General features: G+C 43.8%; 2 protein-coding genes across 57 annotated transcripts in view; one reads left to right on the top strand and one right to left on the bottom strand.

Moving 5' to 3' along the window:
- LOC146404246 (uncharacterized) overlaps positions 1-2318 on the bottom strand; it is a 205060-nt gene extending 202742 nt beyond the window's left edge. For 27 of the 37 annotated variants that reach the window (XM_085023955.1, XM_085023947.1, XM_085023957.1 and 24 more), the window contains exon 1: positions 1378-2199. In XM_085023955.1, coding sequence (XP_084880081.1) covers positions 1378-2165 — 788 coding nt within the window. In that variant the 5' untranslated portion in view covers positions 2166-2199. Of the gene's footprint in view, positions 1-1377 lie in introns of all 37 variants that reach the window. The other 10 variants (XM_085023940.1, XM_085023941.1, XM_085023938.1 and 7 more) reach the window with 1 other exon arrangement.
- Positions 1797-24025, top strand: part of SLC44A3 (solute carrier family 44 member 3) — a 103944-nt gene continuing 81715 nt past the window's right edge. For 9 of the 20 annotated variants that reach the window (XM_085023915.1, XM_085023921.1, XM_085023923.1 and 6 more), the window contains exons 1-5: positions 1797-1852; positions 2305-2412; positions 4624-4766; positions 7307-7443; positions 8650-8743. In XM_085023915.1, coding sequence (XP_084880041.1) covers positions 1826-1852; positions 2305-2412; positions 4624-4766; positions 7307-7443; positions 8650-8743 — 509 coding nt within the window. In that variant the 5' untranslated portion in view covers positions 1797-1825. Of the gene's footprint in view, positions 2100-2304; positions 2413-4623; positions 4767-7306; positions 7444-8649; positions 8744-24025 lie in introns of all 20 variants that reach the window. The other 11 variants (XM_085023928.1, XM_085023925.1, XM_085023926.1 and 8 more) reach the window with 3 other exon arrangements.

Here is a 24025-nt window from a genome sequence, read left to right as displayed (position 1 = left end):
TGGCTTGAGACCTGCCCTTTCAATCTGAAGTTTATTTCCCTCTTTCAACCTTGAATTTTATCTCCATTATGCCTTCAAATATTTCCTCCTCTCCGTTTTTATATCATGCTCTTTCTGTTCTAGTTCTTTTCTCGATATTAATTAGGAAATGTTAAAAATAAGCCACCTTGTTTTAACTTTTCCTGCTGCCTCTGGAGAGTTGCTGAAACTACTCTTTCCAATCACTGATTCCTCTTCAGCTGCATCTATTCTACTCTATATCCCATGTTATTAATAACTGGCATGGATACATATTCATCCCACTACCAAAATTTTCACGTTAATCATTTCTATTCATTATAGTTTCATGATATTTTTCCTGATTCACATTGCTATTGTCAGTCCTCACCTTCTTAAATGTATTATTTCTCATGCTTACTTAAAAATCTTGCTTCATCCGTCCTAGTAATGCAGTTTCGGATGGTATATACATTGTTCAGTTGTTGTTTTATAGTAGCTGTACACGGAGGTCTAGTTATTTGGACTGTGAATTCATGTTCCCTTGGAATTTCAGCTACTCTGATAAATAGGCAAGCAAAAGGCGGCGTGAGTTAGGGTGGGAGGGGACAATGAGGCCAGAATTGAAGTCTCAGGCACCAGAGAACCACTATCCGTCTCTCCCATCCTCTGACACTAAACCAGATCACTCCTCAGCCAGGTTCCTACCCTCAGGGCCAAGCAGGGCTGAAAACGGTAACGCAGCAGCCCTGGGACTGTGGATGCGGAGGAATAGCGACTGAAACGGGCCCAGCTTCAGATGTTTTCTCACCCAAACAGTACTTTTGTGCTGGTCGGCTATTACCCGGAGGATCCCCCCTCCATAAGTGGCTTCGTTGGTTGCTACCATTTCAGTAGCGAAAGGTGGCACGATTGTCCCAGGCCAACGTGGGAGAGAGGCGAGAGCAGAACCTGAAATTCTTTCATCTCCTCTACCTCGTCTTCTGCCGCCACCCCCCGCCTACACGCCCACAGATTTAGGCAGTCCTCAGCCTCCCCGGGGTTTTTTACTCTCGTTTTACCGCCTGGAACCCGCGGTTCCTCCAGCTGCTCTAGTTTCTCCAGGCCAGGCGTGGTGGGAGAGCCCCAGCCCCAGGCCCGCCCTCCTGGTGGAAAGAAAGCTTGCGGAGAACCACCTTGACAGCACCTCGAGTGTCGGGGTTCAATCCCTAGCTCTACACTTTGCTGGCTGCGTGTCCCCGAGCAAGTTACATCGCTGCTTCCATGCCTCAGTTTCCCTCGTCTGTAGACCGGGGATAATGGTAGTTTCTTGCCTTTTGGATTGGTTAAGACTGCTTGTAAAGCAGCTCGAACAGAATCCGGCGGGGTAAGGGCACTCACCTGTTGGCCATATGGGTATAATTCAGCACTCCACCGTCGTCCGCCCTCTGGAAGGGTTTGCAGAGACTTTCTGCTTCCTGCTCCCTGCGGGGGCCGCCTCCTAATAAGGCCGCAGCGAGGAGCGCCCCGGGGGTCGTGGCAGGACCAGCGGGAACCCAGGTATCCCGGGAGCGGCACCGCGCGCTGTTTTGAGGCTGGCGGACGGGCAGGTGCCTCTCGTTCCGAGCCGGTTGAGACTTGCGCCGACTGCCCGAGAACCGCGCGGCAGGGGTGCGCGCGGAAGCCGGGGCCCGCCGGGGACGGCGCCCGGGGCGAAGTCCGTGGCGCTCGGAGGCGGCCGCGGGGCGGCGCTGCGCCCCTTCCCGCCGCTCGGCCGCGGGGCCCGGGGCTGGCCTGCCGCAGGCGGTGCGTGGGCTCCCAGTGCGCGGCCCCCGCCGCCGGGCGCAGGATGCAGTGTCTCGGCGCCGAGCACCTGGTAAGGCCCGCACCTGGCCGGGGAGGCGGGGGGAGGGCAGGGAGGCTCGGGCCCTGCACGCACCTGCCCCGCGGGGACGCTTCCGCCTCCTGGATCTCCGAGACCCAAGACCCCCCCCCCCCGGCCCGCGTGCCGGAGGCACCTGGCGGGGAGAACCTCGGACCCCCATTCGGGTGCTGGGACGGAGGCGCGGGAGAGACTGGCCGCCCAGCACCAACCGGGGGGCCGCCTCCAGGTGCACCTCCAGGTAAGGACCTGGCGCCTGGGGACTTCCCCTCGCTCTGCACACAAGGCAGGTGTCCAAAGGCTCCATGAAAACTTGTGGCCACTTTACAAAAAAAAAAAAAAAAAAAGGTTACTTTGAGCAGCCTTCGAGGAAGTTTGGGTTCATTTTCCAGGGTGGGATTCATTGGCTATTCATCCTCTTTCAACGCTCTTGTTTTTTCTGGAAGGTTTCCTCTGAGAGGAGCCCCAGGCCAAGAGCATGGCGACCTCAGATTTACAGGAAATGCACAGATACGGCCTGGTTGTTCCTGTTCTTTCTCTTTTGGACTGGTTTGGTAAGTGTGGGTGCCTGGCAGGGAAGAGGTCAGAGTGTGTGTGTCCGGATATAACTGTCCCCAAATGTAAATCGTGTCCCCAGGGCCCTTCCTGGGGAGGGGGCTCCGGGTGGTACCAGGTTAAAGTTTGTGCTGCAGTGAGAGACCTCTGCCAGGGCTGAAGAGTAAACAGCAGTTCTGGGAAATTCCTGTTAGGTCTCTCTGAACCTTCTAGACTCTAAATCGGATCGGCTGGCTTCTTGCCGCAGGCCGCGTTCGAAGGCAAGACTCCCTTAGGAAATGAGAATCACTGCTTGCGATGGAATTGTTCCCCACTAGGCCAATGTGTGGTCTCTCATCCCAGCTCACCGAGGGGGGCAGTTCTTTCACCATCTCATCTCAGCCCCTTCAAACAAACAAATAAAAACAACAAAACTCCTCTAACAGGGAAATCCAGGATAACCCTGGAAATAAATTCCTCTTCCTTTAACTGAGTGTAACATGTTCTTGGTATGTTGTGTTTAGCTGCTAAGAGGTAAACCCGCCTTTGCCGTAAACCCTGTAGCTTGGTAGGTAGTGAGATCCCCACCCACTCTAGTGTCCCGGTGTGTCTGATGGCCATTTTGGTCCTGGGAGAGTCTCTTTTATACTTACTTTAGAGTTGGGGGAAGCAGCAGAAAAAGGCTCACTCATCTTCAAAGATCCTGTTCATGAAATCATTCTAGATTGAGGCATACTATTTGCTGGGGGGTAAATGATTAATCTCTACAGCCTGACAAGATCGACAACATAATTACCTTTGTTGAAAAGAATTAAATTTGAATAAATCCTAAATGAGGCAAGTAAGAAGGGCACTTCCTGTTGACTTACCCACCGGTTTCACACAGACAGATGCATAACAGGCACAGTGGAAGGTTGGGCCTTAACAGCATAACTAAATATTCTGGGTTGCCTCTATTTTGACCCTTAGAGCTCTTCTCTAGGAGCTGGGAGAAATGGTACCTGCCGTACCTCCTCCTAAACTTCTCCGCAGATGCTGGCATTTCTTTTTGAGTCTGCATATTAATGGAACCGTCATTCGAGGTGAAATTTCAAATAATCTACATTGATTATGGAGTTGGACAAAAATGACGATATGACGGCAAGATACTCTTGTCCAGCAGAATTCCTGAGATTCTTTTTCTGGTTGTTGTTGCCATGGTATAGCTTTATATTTGACCCATACAGTGAATGATGCCACAAGTACATGGCAGACGTATCTTCAGTTTTACCAGATACTTTCAGGTTCCTTTCTGACCCCAGCCCCCTTCTCCACCGAGATTCTTTCCTTTGTGTATTTTAAGCCCTTCTTCTAAAACGCCGTTTTCTCACTTGCTGTGAACAGAATTTCAGTACATATCAGCTCTGTTGCCTGTACCACTGAGGGTCAGACTCCCCTAAATATAACACGGAAAGAGAGGTGGGGGAAGAAGGAGTAGGGATAGAGGGAAGGAAGAATGGAAACCTCAGGAAAAGAAGTGGCATCGTCTTGGTGCCCTTTGATCAAATAAGAACCTAAAGGGGGGGAGTTCCCATCGTGGCGCAGTGGTTAACGAATCCAACTAGCAGACTAGAAACCATGAGGTTGCAAGTTCAATCCCTGGCCTTGCTCAGTGGGTTAAGGATCCGATGTTGCCATGAGCTGTGGTGTAGGTCGCAGACATGGCTCGGATCCCATGTTCCTATGGCTGTAGTGTAGGCTGGCGGCTACAGCTCCAATTAGACCCCTTGCCTGGGAACCTCCATATGCCGCAGGTGCGGCCCTAGAAAAGACAAAAAAACAAACAAAAAAAGAACCTAAAGGGGGGAAATATGAGTTATCCTGGGGAGCTTATGCCAAGGAGAAGAGGAAAAAAAAACAGTATACATATATATCTATAAATACATAAATATAAATGTATATATATATAAAATACGTTTTTGGAGAAGGTGAGACGTACAGAGAGAGGTGAGAAAACAGAGAGGAATCTGTTTCAGCATCTTAGACTGTTTTCCCCACCTAACCTATTACAGAGACTACTAGAGAAGCAGCCCCCTGACTGATCAGAATTGCCCCCTGGCTGAAGGAGGGAAGCTCAGTGATGCCAGGGAGATGGCGTTTTTACCTGGTGCTGTTTTATGTCAGCATTTCAGGATGTGGGCACGGTTTTCTGCCCTCTGGCCCCGCTCTCACGCGCCTCTGGGTTTTGCCAGGTGTTCATCATGGGCTACTCGGTGGCAGCTGGAGCCACAGGCCGACTCCTCTTCGGCTACGACAGCTTCGGCAACGTGTGTGGCAGGAAGAACTCCCCCGTGGAAGGGGCCCCTCTTTCAGGGCAGGACATGACCCTAAAAAAGTAAGTGTTCCAATAAGTCCCCAACCGACAGAGGGCTGGGTTTCAAGACTTTGTATGAGTTAGTCATTTTGAGCCTGAAAACTGTTTTCCCACTCAAAACTCTCTCAGCCCATCTCATTAAAAGGGAGGCGTTGTGTGTGTGGTAGTAGGGACATAGGTTTTAGAATTGGCCAGTCCTAAGTTTATTTATTTTGCTTTTGAGGGCCATGCCCACGGCATATGGAAGTTCCCAGGCTAGGGGTCAAATCGGAGCCGCAGCTGCCGGCCTACACCAGAGCCACAGCAACGCGGGATCCGAGTTCGGTCTGCAACCTACACCACAGCTCGCAGCAACACCAGATCCTTAACCCACTGAGCGAGGCCAGGGATCCTAGTTGGGTTTGTAACTGCTAAGCCACAATGGGAGCTCCCACTCCTAAATTTTAATTCAGCCTCGCTACTTTTCAGCTGTGTGACCTTGGGCAGAGTACTTAATCTCTCTGAGCTTTCATCTTTTAACGCTGGTTCTGAAACATCACAAGAGTGTTTGAAGAATCCACGGAGATGCTGCTTGAGCTAAGCCCTAAAAATGTTAGTTATTGCTGTTCTCACCCGCAGTGTATCAGCAGCACATGAGCAAATCGTACACCGTTCGTAGTGCTGTTTCCATGTGGAAATACCTGAATCCCACCTGGGAATGCTGCAGGCCGGTGTCCCAGTCCCTCGCCGGCCTGCACGCTCACCTATGGCACTGTGGTGACATACTTTTCTCCCTCCAGTCCCAAGGCAGAAACAAAACGGGATGAGAAGAGACAGGAATCCCTTGAGGGGAGGGAACTCCCTGGCCATGATTTTCTCAGATGGAGTTTCTTGTCGTATTTTTGAGACCTGATGATTAAAAACAGCTTCTAGGAAAAAAGGCTTAAGGGTCTATATAGGTCCTGGGAGCGGCGTTGGGGGATGGGGCTGTCCGGATGCAGCTGTGCTCCTGGGTGGGCAGTGCAGGGCTGGGAAATGTCCTCCGGTTGAAGTGAAGAGTATGTATTTTACGGTTCTCAGTGGCCAAAAGGTAGAAGCACCCAAGGAGATGAGTGGATACACTGCGTGTATGTGTGTGTATATGTGTGTATATATATATGTATGTATATGTATATATGTGTGTGTACGTATGTATAAAACGGGATATAGTTCAGCATTAAAAAGGAAGGAAGTACTGGAGTTCCCAAGTGGCCCAGCAGTTAAAGGATTTGGCATTGTCACTGCTGTGGCTCGGGTCACTGCTATGGTGTGGATTTGATCCCTGGCCCACAAACTTCCCCAAGCTATGGGCTCAGCCAAAAGAAAAAAAGGAAGTTCTGAGAGTTCCCATCGTGGCTCAGTGGAAACGAATCTGACTAGTATCCATGAGGACACAGGTTCGATTCCTGGCCTTGCTCACTGGGTTAAGATCTAGTATGACCATCAGCTGTGGTGTAGGTCACAGACGCGGCTTGGATCTGGCATGGCCATGGCTGTGGTGTAGGCCAGTGGCTACAGCTCCAATTCAGCCCCTAGCCTGGGAACCTCCATGTGCCGTGGGTGCGGCTCTAAAAAGCAAAAAAAAAAAAAGTCCTGATAAGGAAGTCCTAATACCTGCCACAACATAGATTAATCTTGAGGATCTTACAAGTGAGGATTTTTTTTTTCTTTTGCCATTTTTTGGGCCGCTCCTGCGGCATATGGAGGTTCCCAGGCTAGGGGTCGAATCGGAGCTGTAGCCACCGGCCTACACCAGAGCCACAGCAACTCGGGATCCGAGCCACATCTGCAACCTACACCACAGCTCACGGCAACGCCGGATCATTAACCCACTGAGCAAGGCCAGGGATCGAACCCGCAACCTCATGGTTCCTAGTCGGATTCGTTAACCACTGTGCCACGATGGGAATTCCATAAGTGAGGATTTATTTAGTGAAAAAAAAGCCAGTCACAAAAAGAAAAATGTTTTGTGACCCCACTGACATGGGGCATCTGGAGTGTGGTCAGATTCATGCAGGCAGACAGCTGAGATTCAGCTGCCAGGGCAGGGTGCCGAGTTACTATTACCTGGGCCCAGAGGTGAGAAGTTCCGGGGCGGATGCTGGTGACGGCAGCGCAACAATGTCAGTGTCCTACCTAAGGCCACTTCACATCAACACCCCAGAAAATGCTAAATCTGGAACAGGGAAGTTTTGTTAAGATTCGAGTATGGCTCCCAAACTGCACAACCCCGCCGATGACCCCAGGTAGCCATAGTGCATGTTAAATTATGCTGAGGATTTGATTATGAAAGTTTGCCTTAATTATTTTCACATTTGGTGGCATGTGGATATTGTTTAAGGCCCCCGATTAAACGCAAGGACAGACGTTCCCTGTGGCCCAGTGGGTTAAGGATCCAGCGTGGTCACTGCAGCAGCTCAGGTTGCTGCTGTGGCAGGGGTTCAATTCCTGGCCCAGGAACTTCCACATGCCATGGGTGAGGCCAAAGAAAAAAAAGTACAAGAAATGTGCTACCACCTTCTTCCGTTTCGTCTGTCTGCTAGACACGTGTTTTTTATGAATTCCTGCAACCTGGAGGTCAGAGACATGAGGCTCGGATCCATTGTCCTCTGCGTGTCCAGCTGTCCTGAAGAGCAGCTCAACACCCTGGAAGAGGTCCAGCTCTTTGCGAACACCAGTGGTGGGTACCGAGGGCCAGGCACCCCAGCGGGGCACCTGTGCTCACCTGGATGGGCTAACGTGCCCTGACCTTGCTTCTTCTGCAAGGCGGGAGATCGTCCTTCCTCCTGGCTGCCTTGGCTCGTGTGGAAAAGGCCGTGCACAGTTTCCCCTGAGCTCGTTCAGTTTCATTCAGGTTTATCTGGAATTCATCAGAAACCCTAGCTGTTCTCTGCTCACTGCCAGGGCCTGCAAGGGAGAGGGGGGAGCAGACCGCAGACGTTTCGGCCCGAAGGCGGGGTCAGGTGGAGGGCAGAGAGCTGGGCGCACGGGGTCTGTCCAGCCCCCGAGAGGCGCCCACAGGCTTCGGGTCGAATTGCCAGCAGGTCTGTTCTTTCGTTAAATGTTTGGGCCGTGGATGCTTTCTGTGACCAGTGGGAGAGGCTTAAGTTCCAAAAGCATTTGGTAACTGAAGTACCGTGCTCCGAGCCCGCTTTTCAGATTGATGTTATAAAGATTAAGCAAGCAAAGGAAGGTAAAAGAGATTTGAGGCACCCCTCTGCAAATTTCATCTGCCTATGAAATGGGGTGCTGGATTTTTAAAAAATTATTTAAAAGACTGGGTTAAAAATATCCAACCTGTATAATAAATCATCTTCAAATAACCTTCAAATCCTTTTAGAGCCAATCATATAACATTCAGTTTGGGATTTGGGGTTTGGGAGAGAGAGTGAAAGAGAAAGACCTAAATCTCAGATTGAGATGCTTATTCTTTTTGTCTTTAAGTCACCCCGTTAGAGACCTGTTTTCTAAATCAGTGATTGATTCTGGTTTTTTTCCCAGTTTGGTTAAATGATGATGGTTTTCTTTTTTCTTTCTCTCTCTCTTTTTTTTTTCCTGTCTTTTTAATGCCACACCCTTGGCATATGGAAGTTCCTAGGCTAGGGGTCAAATCAGAGTTGCAGCCCCCAGCCTACACCACAGCCGCAGAAACGCGGGATCCAAGCCTTCTCTGTGACCTACACCACAGCTCACGATAATGCCAGATCCTTAACCCACTGAGCAAGGCCAGGGATCGAACCTGTGTCCTGATGGATACTAGTCAGATTTGTTTCCACTGAGCCACGACAGGAACTCCCATGATTATGGTTTCTTATTGGCTCTGCTAGAAAGATAAATACAACATAGGAAGATGGTACAGTACAGCCTGTGTGTCTTCTGCTTCCAGGGTCTTTCCTGTGTGTTTATAGCTTGAATTCCTTCAACTACACCCAGAATCCAAATGCAGACTCCCTGTGCCCCAAGCTGCCAGTTCCTCCAAGGTAAAATCTTCCGTACATTTTTATCCATTGACAAATGTTACCGGGTACTCGGCGGGAAGGTGCTACTCTTCTGGGTATCGTGGGAAGTGGCACAGAGGAGATCTCCAGTAGAGCCCCTGCCTGCGGGGGGCTTACAGTTTGCAGCAGGCCAGGGATAAGCAAGGAGGGACTACTTGTGAATATCCATACCGGCTTAGGATGAGGGATTAGGAACCAGGCTAATAAGAGAAAACACAATCATCAGTAAAGATACACATAGTCTTCCAACGACAGCCCCTGAAATGGCAAAAGGTCATATGGGAATTATTACCAAATGAATGATTTTGTTTTGGGAGGGTTGCGTTTTTTGGCCACACCTGCAGCGTGTGGACGTTCCCAGGCCAGGGATCGAACCCGTGCTGCAGCAGCGACCCAGGCTGCTGCAGTGACAGCGCTGGATCTTGAACCCTCTGCGCCATGAGAGAACCCTCTGAATTGTTTTATAAAATAGTTGGAGTGTGTTTTTTCTATTCCAACGCTCTATGACGCAGTAAGAATCACATTTTCTTGCAACCAGACACTGTGAGTTTTTAGAGCTCTACGTTTCTCCGTAAGAAACTGGCCTTGGTGGGCAAGGCCAAGGGGCCACCACTGCTTTCTTCTCAATGAGAATAGAAAACAAGTCTTTTCTCAAGAAAGCCATGCAGCGAACTGCTCTCAGGGTCTCATTCATCCCCATCAAGCAGGGCAGTACCTGGCACCGAGGAGGCCCCTAATAATCAAAGCTGTAATAGTCAGTAGTTGCACTGTCGTGGTAAATGGCTTTTGTGGGAGCCACTGAGAAGGCAAAAGGGGGAAATATAATTAATAACCATGGCCACCATTAGGATGCTGAGGTGTCCTCAAGAAGAACCTGGGTTTTTTGTTTGTTTGTTTGCATTACCACTCTTTTGGAAAGTTTAGGTATGTTTACAGTGAATGAGACCGCTATGCAAAATCCCTCTGAGATCATGACAATGTAAGTAGAACCAAGGCATCATGCCAGCTCCCTAGTAAATGTTCATCACACTTGAAGAAAGTGAGAAAGGTGTCACGTCACAGCCCCAGGACACACATACCTTCGTACATGCTTATTTGTATCGAACAGAAATAAAAGTCTCGAAAACAAGACTTCTCCTTACTGCGTATGATTCACAGTAATAGTTCCTATTCTATTTCACTTTCTTAAAGAGTATTTCATAATCTTCTAACGGGTTGCAAATGCAACTTGAAAAATGCTGAGATAGCAGGTGCTAAAAAAAAAAGGGTAGATTTTAACAGAATAGAAGGAAGAATAGGAGTTCCTGTTGTGGCTCAGTGGTAATGAACCTAATATCCATGAGGATGCGGGTTCGATCCCTGACCTTACTCAGTGGGTTAAAGATCCGGCATTACCATGAGCTGTGGTGTAGGCCACAGACGCGGCTTGGATCTGGCGTAACTGTGGCTGTGTTATAGGCCAGCAGCCACAGCTCTGATTAGACCCCTAGCCTAGGAACTTCCATATGCTGCAGGTGCAGCCCTAAAAAAACAAACAAACAAACAAACAAAAAAAAAACCACAAAAAAAACCAAAAAAGGAAAGACTATAACCATCCTCCTATACTTCTTTTCTGAAATAAATACTTTGTGTTGTAAGTAATTGAAGAGAGAATTCTGTCCAAAGGAGAATACCATACCATTTTTCTTTATCTTATTTTTAAATTTTTGATTTTTGTTAGATGTTATAAACATGTCTCAGTGAAACATAACTAATTCCAGGAAAAAAAAAAAAAACCTAAAATGAGTTAGAAACTTGAAAATTATTCGACATGTGGAGAAGAGATTTTTTTTTTTTTTTAACGTTTTTGCTCTTTGAGCAGCATCTCCCCATTTCCCTCTTCCCCCGAATCCACGACCACTCTGTTCTCTGCTTCTGTGAGATGGACTCTGGTAGACTCCACATATAAGTGAGGTCATGCTGCCTTTGTCTTCTGAGCAGCATTTTTAAAAAGAACACTGTTTGCGACTGGGCCTGCAGAAGCAATTGAAAGAGAATAGAATTTGTAAGGCCGCGGTAATTTAACCAGAGTTGGATCAACTCTCCTCTTGCCATAAAGGGCACGGTAACTGTAGTTCAGGGGAAGCTGGTGTCTGCATGTCGATGACGATACTGGCAGACATCTCTTGAGCTCTGATCCTTGCCAGGTACTTTTCTAAGCTCTTGACACCTCTTAATTTATTCCGACCTTATAAAATCTCTGTGTGGTAGATACCGTCTTATCCCTACTTTACTGCTGCGAGAGCTGATGCGGGAGCAGGTTAAGGGTGCACCAGCAGCAGAGCTGGCATTCAGACCCAAGCAGTGCCTCTATTTGTTTGTAACCCCAGACAAAGAGTCAAGGCTTTGATGGTTTTGTCCTGCCCGGCAGACGGCCTCTTTAGGCTCCCACCAGGCCGCAGGCACAGTCCTTTCCCGTGTGTCACCATCTTTTCTCCTCTCCCGCCAACCCCAGTCCTTTCATCCCTCAACGCAGGCCTTTCCAACACCAACTTTTCAAGTGAAGACAAAACTGCGGATTGACTGGTTTTTCTTGGATGCAGTCAGGGAGATAGAAATAGCCTCAAGGGCTCTGTTTCCTTTCCCTACACAAGCAAGCATTTGTTTTAAGATGGAAATTATATTTATCATGGAAGAGCAGTGCCAAGAGTGAAAAGCTTGAAAACATGAGAAGTGTGGCTATACAGCCAAAGGACATTTTCTAAATACCTCTTTTTGACTAAAGCAGTTGTTTCTTCTTTGGGGGTTGACCACGTGGGGTATAACATACCCTTTTAAAGCAACGACTGAATATCAAGATGGTTTGTGTACCTAGGAATGGGCTTCTAAATGCAGTGAAAAAACACTGCAGAAGATAACAAGCAAGCATATCTTTTTCCTTTCCTTGTTCAATGTAATATTGTGTTTTGAGTCCTCCATGTATTTAAAATCTGAAAAGCTTGAGTTTTCTCCCCCCAGTGAATTCTAGTTCTAGCTGCCCCGTGCATGTCACTGCATCGTTTGAATATATTTAGTATGTAGGGTCATCCAGATATATAGTCAGCTCTCCAAATTACTTCCTGTAAAGTTGAATGGCTTTGCTGGGGGAGACGAAAGCAGAAGTGGGGGAGAAACCGCAATCTGTGGCCAGTAGAAGCACACGCAGCCCGTGGGTGGCTAGCTGGTCGCCTCCTCTCTCCACCACACTCTGGGCTAAGATGGGTCATGCTTTAATTCCCAGCTCAGGGAAATTAAATGCCTAAAAATCGCTGTATCTAACAAACTATGTTGGCAAAATCACAGTCTTAACAGAGAATTGTGTTTGGGCAGAAGAAACAAATAAAATGACACTAAGTCTATATCTGACTCTGTTTCACAGAAACACTAAATGAAAGTCCAGAAAACATTTTCTTTGAAAACAATTTAGATTCTTCAGTGTTAAGACCATTTCATGGTAAAAACGAACAAGAAATGCGATGTTTAAAAATTGGAAGGCGACAGGGAGTTCGTGGCGCAGTGGTTAACAAATCCAACTAGGAACCATGAGGTTGTGGGTTCCATCCCTGTCCTTGCTCAGTGGGTTAAGGTTACAGACGTGGCTCAGATCCCGCGTTGCCGTGGCTCTGGTGTAGGCTGGCAGCTGTAGCTCTGATTAGACCTGTAGCCTGCGAATGTCCATATGCAACGGGAGCAGCCCTAGAAAAGGGAAAAAAAAAAATTGGAATGCAACAGGTAAAATTACTACTCTGTAGGTGATAAGAAAATTAACTGAAAAACTACAAATGTTAAGAAAACTTAGGTGTCAGGGAACAAGATTAATATACTGAAATCTGTAGCATTTGTGTGTTTTTTAAAAGACTCCTTTACCATGGCAAGAAAAAGTACATACAAAACTACAAAAGTGCCTAACAATAAATTAAAAGAAATGTACAAGAACCACAGGAAGAAAACTTTAATACATTTCTGAAGTATGAAGAAAGCTTGAACACAGACTGTTCTTGACATACAATGTATGACTCAACATTATAAAGGCGTCACTTCTCCCTGCATTATTAAGATGTTATTTCTGTCTAAATTGAGCCATAGGTTTATCATGATTACAATAAAAATAACAACAGCATTTTTTTAGTAACTCGACAAGCTGATTTAAAAATTTTTAAGTGGAGTTCCCATTGTGGCTCAGCACCAGTGAACCTGACTGGTATGCATGAGGACGAGGGTTCGATCCCTGGCCTCGCTCAGTGGCTGAAGGATCCAGTGTTGCTGTGAGCTGTGACATAGGTCGCACACGTGCTCAGATCCTTCGTTGCTCTGGCTTTAGCGCAGACCAGCAGCTGCAGCTCCAATTCAACTGCTAGCCTGGGAACTTCCACATGCCGCCGGTATGGCCCTAAAAATAAAAAAAAATTATAAGAAAAAAAAATGTTAAGGGCCAAGAAAAAATTGAAACAATGAGGAAAACCAGCCCTTCCAGTTTTTAAAATATAACATTTAATAATTAAAATACTGTAGTACTAGTTCATATATAGAAAAATCTGTAGAAGATAAGTAGATAATCCAGGAACAGGCCCAAATTCTGATTTTGGTATATAATTTAAAAATTGGCTCCTCAAATCAGTGACAAAAAGACTATTCAACAGGTGGTGTTGGAAGAGCTAGGTGGTGCTTCAGGGGGAAAAGCTGGATCCATACCTTGTGACCTATATGGATAAATTCCAAATGGATTAGGTTTTAATTTATAAAGTGAAACCAGGAAGTACTAGAAGCTGTGGGAGAATTCTTTTATAACCTGGATGTGAGAAAGGCTTCTAGCCATGACTTAAACCTCAGGAGAGATATAATGATTAAGTTATTTTTCTGTCTTCCATTATAGGTTATTACAAAATACTGAACATAATTCCCTATGCTATACAGTGAGTCCTTCTTGCGTATTTATTTTATGTACAGTAGCTTGTCTCTGTTAATCCTAAACTCCAAATTTGCCTCCCCACCTTGGTAACCATAAATTGGTTTCCTATGTCTGTGAGTTTGTTTCTGTTTTGTGTATAGATACATATGTATTATTTTTTAGATTCCACATATAAGTGATACCAGGTAGTATTTGTCTTTCTCTGACTGACTTCACCAAGTATGATGTTGTCTGGGCTCCTCCATGTTGACAATATTTCATTGTTTTTTATGGCTGAATAGTATTCTTGTGTGTGTGTACGTGTGTACACACCACATCTTAATAAGCCAGTCATCTGTTGATGGGCATTTGGGTTGTTACTGTGTTTTGGCAATGGTAAATAGTGCTGCTATTAACATTGGGGTGCAAGTATCTGTTTGAATTAGAGTTTTCATTTTTTATGGATGTATGCTCAGGAACGGAATTGCTGGATCTTATGGTAGCTCTGTTTTTAACTTTTTAAGGAACCTCCATAGTGTTCTCTGTAGTGGCTACACCCGTTTACATTCCCACCAACAGTGTTCACTGAATATAATTTCCTATGCTTCACAGGGTTCCCTTTTCTCCACACCCTCTGCAACGTTGATTATTTACAGACTTTTTGATTATGGCCATTCTGACTGGTGTGAAGTGCTACCTAATTGTGGTTTTCATTTGCATTTTTATAATAATTAGCAATGTTGGGCATCTTTTCATGTGTCTATTGGCATCTATGTGACCTCTTTTGAAAAATGTCTTTGAGGTCTTCCTACGTTTTGATTGGGTTGTTTGATTTTTCAGTATTGAGTTCTATAAGCTGTTTGTATAATTTGGATATTAACGCCTTGTCAGTTGCATCATTTGCAAATATTTTCTCCCATTTCATAGGCTGTTTGTTTTTGGTTATGTGCAAAAGCTTTTAAGTTTGATTAGGTCCAGTTTGTTTCTTTGTGCTTTCATTTCTTTTGCCTTGGGAAATTGATCTTAAAAAAAAATATTGCTATAATTAATGTCCAAGAATGTTTTGCCTATATTTTCTTCTAGGAGTTTTATGGTATCATGTCTTATTTTTAGGTCTTTCAACCATTTTGCATTTATTTTTGCGTATGGTGTGGGTGTTCTAATTTCATTGATTTTCATGTAGCTGTCCAACTTTTCCAACACAGCTTGGTGAAGAAATTGTCATTTCTCCTTTGTATACTCTTACAATGAGTTTATTTTTGGATTCTATTCTGCTCCGTTGACCTATGGAATAGGTCTGTTTTTATATCAGTACCATGCTGTTTTTATTACTGTAGCTTTGTAATATAACATGAAGTCTAAAAGGGTCGTACCTTCAGCTTTTCTTTTTTCTAAGGATTGCATTGTCAATTCAGGGTCTTCTGTGGTTTTGGATAAAACCCATAAATTTTAGGATTGTTTGTTCTGGTTCTGTGAAAAATGTCATAGACATTTTGATAAGGATTGAAATAAATATGTAGATTGCTTGGGGTAGTATGGCCATTTTAATGATATTAATTCTTCTAATCCAAGAGCATGGAATATCTTTCTATTTCTTTGAATCATCTTCAGTTTCTTTTATCAATGTTTTATTCTTTTTAATATATAGGTCTTTCATCTCTTTGGCTAAGTTTATCCCTAGGGTTTTTTGGGGTTTGTTTGTTTGTTTGTCTTTTGCTTTTTTACAGCTGCACCTGTGGCATATGGAGGTTCCCAGGCTAGGGGTCTAATCGCTACAGCCACAGCAAGGCAGGATCCAAGCTATGTCTTTGACCTACACCACAGCTCATGGCAACGCCAGATGCTTAACCCACTGAGTGAGGCCAGGGGTCGAACCTGCAACCTCATGGTTCCTAGTCTGATTTTTTTCTGGTGTGCCAAGAAGGGAACTCCATATTCCTAGGGGCTTTTTTTAATGCAATTTTTAAATGTGATTTTTTAACTTCCTCCTTCTTATAGTTCATTATTATTGCAAAGAAATACAACAGATTACTGTATATTAATCTTGTATCTTGCTACCCTGCTGGATTCATTTATTATTTCTAGCAATTTTTGTGTGAAGACTTTAGAATTTGCTATATAGGGTAGCATGTCATCTGCAAATAGTGAATTTTACCTCTTTCCTTCTAATTTGGGTGCCTTTAATTTTTTTTTCTTGTCTGATTGCTATAGCTCAGACTCCCAATAGTATGTTGAATAGAAGTGTTGAGAGTGGGCAACATGTCTTGTTCCTGAATTTAGCAGGAAGTCTTTCAGTATTTTACTGTTAAGTATTATGTTGGCTGTGAGTTTGTTGTAAATGTTTTTTTATTATGTTGAGATACCTTCCCTCTACACCCACTTTGGTTAGTGTTTTTATCATGAATGAATGTCAAATTTTGTCAAATGCTTTTTCTACATCTGTTGAGGCGAGCATGTGGTTTTTGCTTTCCTTTTGTTAACGTGATGTATCACATTGATTGATTTGCACCTGTTGAACCATCCTTGCAACCCTGGGATCAATCCTGCTTGGTTGTGGTGTTACAATTCTTTTTATGTATTGTTGGATTTGGGTTGCTAATGTTTCGTTGAGGATTTTTATGTCTATATTCATCAAAGATATTGGCCTATAATTTTCTTTTCTTGTAGTATCTTTGGTTTTGGTATCAAGGTGATGGTACCCTCATAAAATAAATTTGTGAGTGTCCCCCTCCTTCAGTTGTTTGGGAATTTTTTAAGAAGGATAAGTTATTCTTTATGAATAACATATTGTATGCCTGGTAGAATTTCCCAGTGAAGCTGTCCAATCTTGGACTTTTGTTTTTAGGGAGTTTTTTTTTAATTATTATTATTACAGATTCCATTTCACTTCTACTGATCAGTCTGTTCAAATTATCTATTTCTTTTTGACTTGGTTTTGGCAGGCTGTATGTTTCTAGAAACATATTCATTTCTTCTAGGTTGTCCAATTTGTAGGCACATGACTGTTCATAGTATTCTCTTATTATTTTTTGTATTTCTGTGGTGTTAATTGTTATTGTATTTCTCCTCTTTCATTTCCTGTTTTATTTGGGTCCTCTCAATTTTCTTGTTGATGAGCCTGACTAAAGGTTTATTGATTTTTTTTAACCTTTTCCAAAATCCAGTTTTATTTTTCTTTCCTATTTTTTTAAAACTCTTATTTCATTTATTTCCTTATTATTGCCTTATTTCTGCTGACTTGGGGTTTCATTTGTTTTGTTTTGTTTTGTTTTGGCTGCACCTATAGCATGCAGAAGTTTCTGGACCAGGGAGTAAACCCAAGCAACAGCAGTGACAACAAGCTACAGCAGTGACAATGTCAAATCCTTAACTGCTAGGCCACCAGGGAACTCCTCTTTTCCTAATTCCTTTAGGAGTTAGGTTATTTATTTGAGATTCTTCTTGTTTCTTGAGGAAGGCCTGTATCAGACTCAACAAGAAAGCAGGGGACTTTCTATGAACTTCCTTCTCAGAACTGCTTTTCCTACGTTTCATAGATTTCAAAAGGTTGTGTTTTCATTTCGATTTGTCTTGAAGTATTTTCTGATTTCTTCTTTGATTTCATCATTGACCTATTGGTTTTTTAGTAGCATGTTGTTTAGTCCTTTCCTATTTTTCTTTCTGTGGTTGATTTCTAGTTTCATACCATTGTGGTCAGAAAAGATGCTTAAAATAATTTCTATCCTCTTACATTTGTTGAAGCTTGTATTGTGACCTAGTACATGATCTATCCTAGACAACATCCCACGTAGGCTTGAAAAGAATGTGTATTCTGAGGTTTTTGTTTTGTTTTGTTTTTAATGTAGTGTCCTATACATATCACTTAGGCCCAGGTGGTTTGTTGTGTCATTTAGGACCTCTGTTGCCTTATTGATTTTCTATCTGGATGTCCATTGATGTTAGTGGGGTGTTAAAGTCTCCTACTATTATTGTATCATTGTTAACCTCTCCTTTTATGTCTATTAGTATTTGTTTTCTGTATTTAGGTGCTCCTATATTGGATGTGTATTTATTAACAAGTGTAATATTGTCTTATATGGATCCCTTTATCATTATTTAATATTTTTCTCTATGGCCTTTGTTTAAAGACTATTTTGTCTGATATGAGTATTGCTACTTCTGCTTTCTCATTGTTTCCATTTGCATGAAATAGCTTTTTCCATCCCCTTATGTTCAGTCTGTGTGTCTTTTGCCCTGAAGTGAGTCTCTTGTAGGCAGCATATAGTAGGTTCTTGTTTTTTTATCCAATCTACCACTCTGTGTCCTTTGACCAAAGCATTTGGTCCATTGACATTTAAAGTAATAATCAATAGGTAGGTACTTATTGCTGTTTTATCCTTGTTTTGCAATTGTTTTTATAGTTCTTCTTTGTTCATTTCTTCTTTTTGTTTTTCCTTTTGGGGCGTGATGATTTTCTTTTGTAGTATGCTTGAGTTCCTTTCTTTTTGGTTTTTGTGAGTCTATTGTATGTTTTTGATTTGTGGTTACCATGGAGTTCAAGTATGTTTACCTATAACTATATCTACTTGCTTTAAACTGATAGTCATTTGAGTTTAAAAGCATTCTAAAAGATCTACATTTTATACTCTCCTCCCCCATACTTTGTGTTTTTGATGCCCTCTCATACATTTTCATGCCTATCCTTTTAGTATGTTTTTTTCTGTCTTTTTGCCTTTTCGAGAGCTGCTCTCATGGCATGTGGAGGTTCCCAGGCTAGGGGTCCAATTGGAGCTGTAGCTGCCAGCCTACGCCAGAGCCACAGCAACTCCAGATCCAAGCCGCGTCTGTGACCCACACCACAGCCCATGGCAATGCCAGATCCTTAACCCACTGAACAAGGTCAGGGATCAAACCCACAACCCCATTGTTCCTAGTCAGATTCGTTAACCACTAAGTCACAATGGGAACTCCTCCTTTTAGTATTTATTGTAGTTATAATTGCTCTTAAAATTTTTCTGACTGTTTTTTAATCTATGTGCTGGCTTATTTAAGTGATCTTAAATACTTCTTTATAATTGCCTTTCCTACTATGATTTTCCCTTTCCTGGATTCTTGCTTCTTTTCTATTTATAGAAGACCATTCAATATTTTCTTTAGGGTACCCTTGGTATTGCTGGATTCTTTTTGTTTTTGTTTGTCTGAGAAATTCCTTATCTCTCTTTCTATTCTAAATGATGTTCTTGTGGATAGAGTATTCTCGGTTGCAGATTTTTCCCTTTCAGGACTTTGACTATATCTTGATACTTCTTTCTGACCTGTAAAGTTTCTGTAGAAAAATCAATTCATAGCCTTATGGGGGTTTTCTTGTAACTGAGGCTTTGTTTTTCTCTGGCTGCCTTTAGAATGCTCTGTTTCTTTAATTTTTGCCATCTTAATTATGATTTGTCATGGTGTGGGTCTTTTTGAATTCATACTATTTGGGACCCTTTGTGATTCTTGTACCCAGATATCTGCTTCCTTCGAGGTTTGGGAAATTTTTAGTCATGATTTCTTTAAATATTTTTTCGCACACACGCTTTTTCCTTCTGGAACCCCCATTATGTATAGGTTGGCACATTTTATATTATCCCATAGATCTCGTAGGTTGCTTTCATTTTTTTTTTTTCATTTGTCTTTGGTGTCTTGTTCTGATGGGGTAGTTTCTGCTATTCTATCTTACAGATCACATTCATTCTTCTGTGTCAGTCTGCTATTCATTGCTTCTAGATTGGTTTTTGTCTTGGCAATTGAATTGTCTATTTTTGATTGATTCATCTTTATGGTTTCTAGTTCCTTTTTATAGCAATCTTTATTTCAATAATCTTTCTTAATAGAATTAGTGCGGTTTTTTTAACCACTTTTTTTTTTTTTTTTGTCTTTTTGCCATTTCTTGGGCATATGGAGATTCCCAGGCTACGGGTCAAATTGGAGCTGTAGCCACCAGCCTACGCCAGAGCCATAGCAACACGGGATCCGAGCCGCATCTGCAGCCTACACCACAGCTCACGGCAACGCCGGATCCTTAACCTGCTGAGCGGGGCCAGGGATTGAACCCACAACCTCATGGTTCCTAGTCGGATTCGTTAACCACTGAGCCATGACGGGAACTCCTAACTACCTTTCTAAACTTGTAGTATAGTAGACTGAGGAGGTCTATTTCATTATTTTCTCTTTCAAGGGATTTCTCTTGTTCATTTAATTGGAAGTCATTCCTCTGCCTTTTCATTTTACTTAACTCTCTATGAATTTAGGAGAAGTAGTTATCTACTGTGATTTTGACAGAGTGTTTTTATGTGGAAGCATGTCTCTGTGAATTGTGCGTGTCCAGTATTTTTGGTGCAAGGGCTGGTTTAGGTAAGGACACTAGCCAGTTCTTTCCACAGAGTTTGCTGGACATTATCCTCTTGATAGGGGGTGTGGTTGGTATTGTAATTTCTGGAGCCCATGCAGGATGTGAGATGGGGCTTCCTTTATGTTCCATGGCTGTCACTGCACTGTCAGGGCAGGGTCTGCTCCCCAGTTGTTGGGTTAGAAGCCCTGAGGGTCAGGTTCAGTAGGGCGTCATTTCCCTTGAGTGCATTCCTTGCCCCAAAGGAAGTGATTGCTGAAGCAAATGAGGTCTGTGCAATTACAGAGGACTTACATGTTGCCTGTGCAGGCTTTGCTCAGAAGCAGTCCAAGGTCTTATCTTTTTCTCCCTTGTGTTTACCCTAGATCTTGTGCAAGGCTATGGTGCGAAGTAGGCTAGGGCTGGGCCACCAGATGTGGCCGCATGAATTGAGGTGGCTGTATTCCCACCTGAGACCTGTCCTGCCTCTGTGGTGGTCTTCTTCCAGGACCATTTTGCCCAAGATCTAGGGCTAAACTGTAGTATGAAATGGGAAGAGTCAGGGCACTCTTGCCAGGAGACAAACCACTATTCCTGAGTTCACTGACAATGACCATGACTGCCCCTGCCCAGCCTACATTCTAAGACTTCGGGGCTGTTTCTGTGTAGCTAGATAAGTCCCAGGGCCTCTCTGCCCAAGATTCAGTGCTTTGCCACCCTGTGCTCCTGTTGCCCCAGCCCAAGTGCACGTGCTGACAGTGACCCCTCTGGCCCCATCCACCCCATGTATGCATGGACAGTGGCCTCCATGGATCGCTTGGATCACATCCGAGATGCCCTGCTCTGTCTCTGCATAGCTGGACTGAACCTTTGCCCAGTTCCTTCACCAGGCTGTGGTGTGGAGTGAACAAGCCAGAGCCTTTCCCACTTTGGACTGAGAAGTGTGGCAAGGCGGTGGCTTCCTGTGCTCAGCTCTCTGCCTTGACTGTCAGCAAGCCAGCAGACACGTGCTCCTTGCGAGTAGACATCTCCAGCCCTCCTGTCTATCTCAGCAGATTTCCCAGCAGGCAGAAGGGCCTGTCTCCTCCACACAGGACCCCGGGACTGGGATGGCCAGATCGTGGCTCACGAGCTCACTCCCTCGGGTGAGGGTTTGCCTGTGCACATCTTCTGTTCCTTGCAGATCCCTCTCAGGGGCCAAGTCCCAACCTCATGCATTTTTTTTCATCCCACCCCACTTACATGGAGATCTTTCTTGCAGCTTTGGTGGCACAGGAGTTCTGCCAGTTTCCTTAGTTTTCCATGAGAATTGTTCCACATGTAAATGTGCTTTTGAGGTGTTTTTCAGGGGAGGTTAGCCCCACATTCTCCTGCTCTGCTGTCTTGAACCCTCTCCCTACAGTCACCACATTTTTTAAGTTTTATGCCCACATCCATGTCATATGGAAGTTCCCAGGCCAGGGATTGCATCCGAGCTGCAGCTATGACCTACAGCACAGCTGCAGCAATGCTGGCCCTTTAAACCCACTGCACCAGGCCAGGAATCTAATCTGTGCCTCCAGCAGCAACCCAAGCTGCTGCAGTCAGATTCTTAGGAATTCCCATTCATCACTTTCTTTTTAGAGCCGCATGTGCAGCATATGGAGTTTCCCAGGCTAGGGGTCGAATCAGAGCTGCAGCTGCCAGCCTCCGCCACAGCAACACCAGATCTCAGCCACATCTGCAACCTGCACCACAGCTCATGGCAATGCCAGATCCTTAACCCACTGAGCAGGGTGCAGGATCGAACCCACATCCTCACGGGTAGTAGTTGAGTTTGTTACCACTGAGCCGCAATGGGAATGCCCTTATCACTTTTTTCAATCTTTTAATAATTTTTGTTTTTTCCATTACAGTTGGTTTACCTCATCACTTTTTAGTCAGAAATTTGATGTGTAGGTATACCTGTACTGGTATGAAATGACATTTTTGCAGAGCTATTCACTGCAGCATTTATAACAGCAGAATAATTAAAACAATGTAAATGGCCGTCAATACCAAAAAAAATTTAAATGGATCTCAATAGAGGGCTACTTAAGTAAATTATGATGTATCACTTAATATAACACTATTGTACTCTTCTTTAAATAAAAGACTATCAAAATAGCAATAGCGGGAAATGTTCTCAGTCTAATAAAGGGCATCTCTGAGAAATCTATAGTTGATATTCTACTTAATGGTGAACTATTGAATGCTTTCCACCTCAGATTAGAAACCAGGGAAGGACATATGCTCCTACCACGTCTGCCCAACGTTGTAGTAGAGGTCCTAGGGATTGCAATAAAGTAAAGAACAGAAATAGAAAAGAAGAAGCAGAACTATCTTTATTATCAGATGACCTAATTGTTCACATAGAAAATCCAAAGGAGTCTACAGAATGATTACTAGGTGAATTTAGAAAATTTGCAAAATACAAAGTCACACTGCCTCTCTGTATATTAGCAGCAAACAATTAGGAAATAATTTTAAGTCCATGGTCAGCACTATCAAAAAGTATGCAATAACTAGGAATAAATTTAGCAGAAGGCAGGTAAGACTTCACCTGAAACCTTCAAGACATTGCTGAGGGAAATTAGAACACACCCAAATTAGTAGAGAAATATACCTTATTAGCAAATTGGGAGTTTTAATGTTGTTAAGATGTTACTTCTCCCCCGATTATTTTATAGATTCAACCCCAATATAATTTTTGCAGAAAATATAGAAAATCTAAAGACCTAGGTTCACAAAAAAAATTTTTTTATAAGAAGAACAAAGTCAGAGAGCTCATACCACCTGTTTCCAAAATTATTATGAAGTTACATTGATGAATACAGTGTGTATTGGAATGATAAACAAATAGACAAATGGATCAGAATAGAGAGCCCAGAAGTGAAGCAACATATGGTCAGTTGATTTTTTTTTTTTTTCTTTTTAGGGCTGCACCTGCAGCATGTGGAAGTTCCCAGGCTAGGGGTCAAATTGGAGCTACAACTGCCAGCCTACACCACAGCCTCGGCAATGCAGGATCCAAGCAGCATCTGTGAGCTACACCATAGCTCAGGGCAACACTGGATCCTTAACCCACTGGGCGAGGCCAGGGATCAAACACACATCCTCATGGATACTAGTCGGGTTTATAACCTGCCGAGCTGCAGCAGGAACTCTTGTCAAGTGATTTTTTTAATGAAAGTGGCAAGGCAATTGTATAGGGAAAAGAAGTCTTTTCAACAAATGGTGCTAAAATAAGTGGAAAGACATGGGCGGGGGGGGGGGGGGAATGACTTGGTCATTTTGTAGAAGGACTCTTATACCACACACAAAAACTAACATGAGATAGATCTTAGACATAAACATAAGAAGCTAAAATTGTAAAGTTTCTAGAAGAAAAATGGAAGGCTATCTTTACCACCTTGAAGTAGGCGAAGATTTCTTTGAGAGGACACCCAAAGCACTATGCATAAAAGAAAAAATGATACATTGGATTTTCTCAAAATTAAAAACATCTATTCATGCAAAGACACTATTTAGGAGTTCCCGTCATGGCTCAACAAACCCGACTAGTATCCATGAGGGCGCAGGTTCAATCCCTGTCCTTGCTCCATGGGTTAAGGATCCCACATTGCTGTGCGCTATGGTGTAGGTCACAGATGCTGCTCAGATCCTGCGTTCCTGTGGCTGTGGTGAAGCCTGGCAGCTGCAGCTCTGATTTGACCCCGAGCCTGGGAACTTAACATATGTTGCAGGTGCAGCCCTAAAAACAAACAATTTTTTTCAAAAGACACTATTTTAAAATGCCCCAAAAGCGCAATAGATTTGGAGAAGATATTCATAGTACGCATATATGACACATGCTTAAATCCAGAACATGTGAAGAATTTCTTTAAATGAAGGTCTGCAGTCTTCTTCTTTAAAAGGACACCTAGTAGATGCTTTAGGCTTTGTGGACATTATCATCTCAGATAATGTGTGTAAATATTTCTCCTCCGGAAGG

The sequence above is a fragment of the Sus scrofa genome, chromosome 4 (assembly GCF_054392235.1).
Source record: "Sus scrofa isolate SSC_HxYL_T2T_F1_AM1 chromosome 4, Sscrofa_HxYL_maternal_Yorkshire_Landrace_v2.0, whole genome shotgun sequence".
Taxonomy (NCBI): domain Eukaryota; kingdom Metazoa; phylum Chordata; class Mammalia; order Artiodactyla; family Suidae; genus Sus; species Sus scrofa.
Note: the sequence above shows the minus strand (reverse complement) of the source record. Positions and strands in the feature narration are given on the sequence as shown.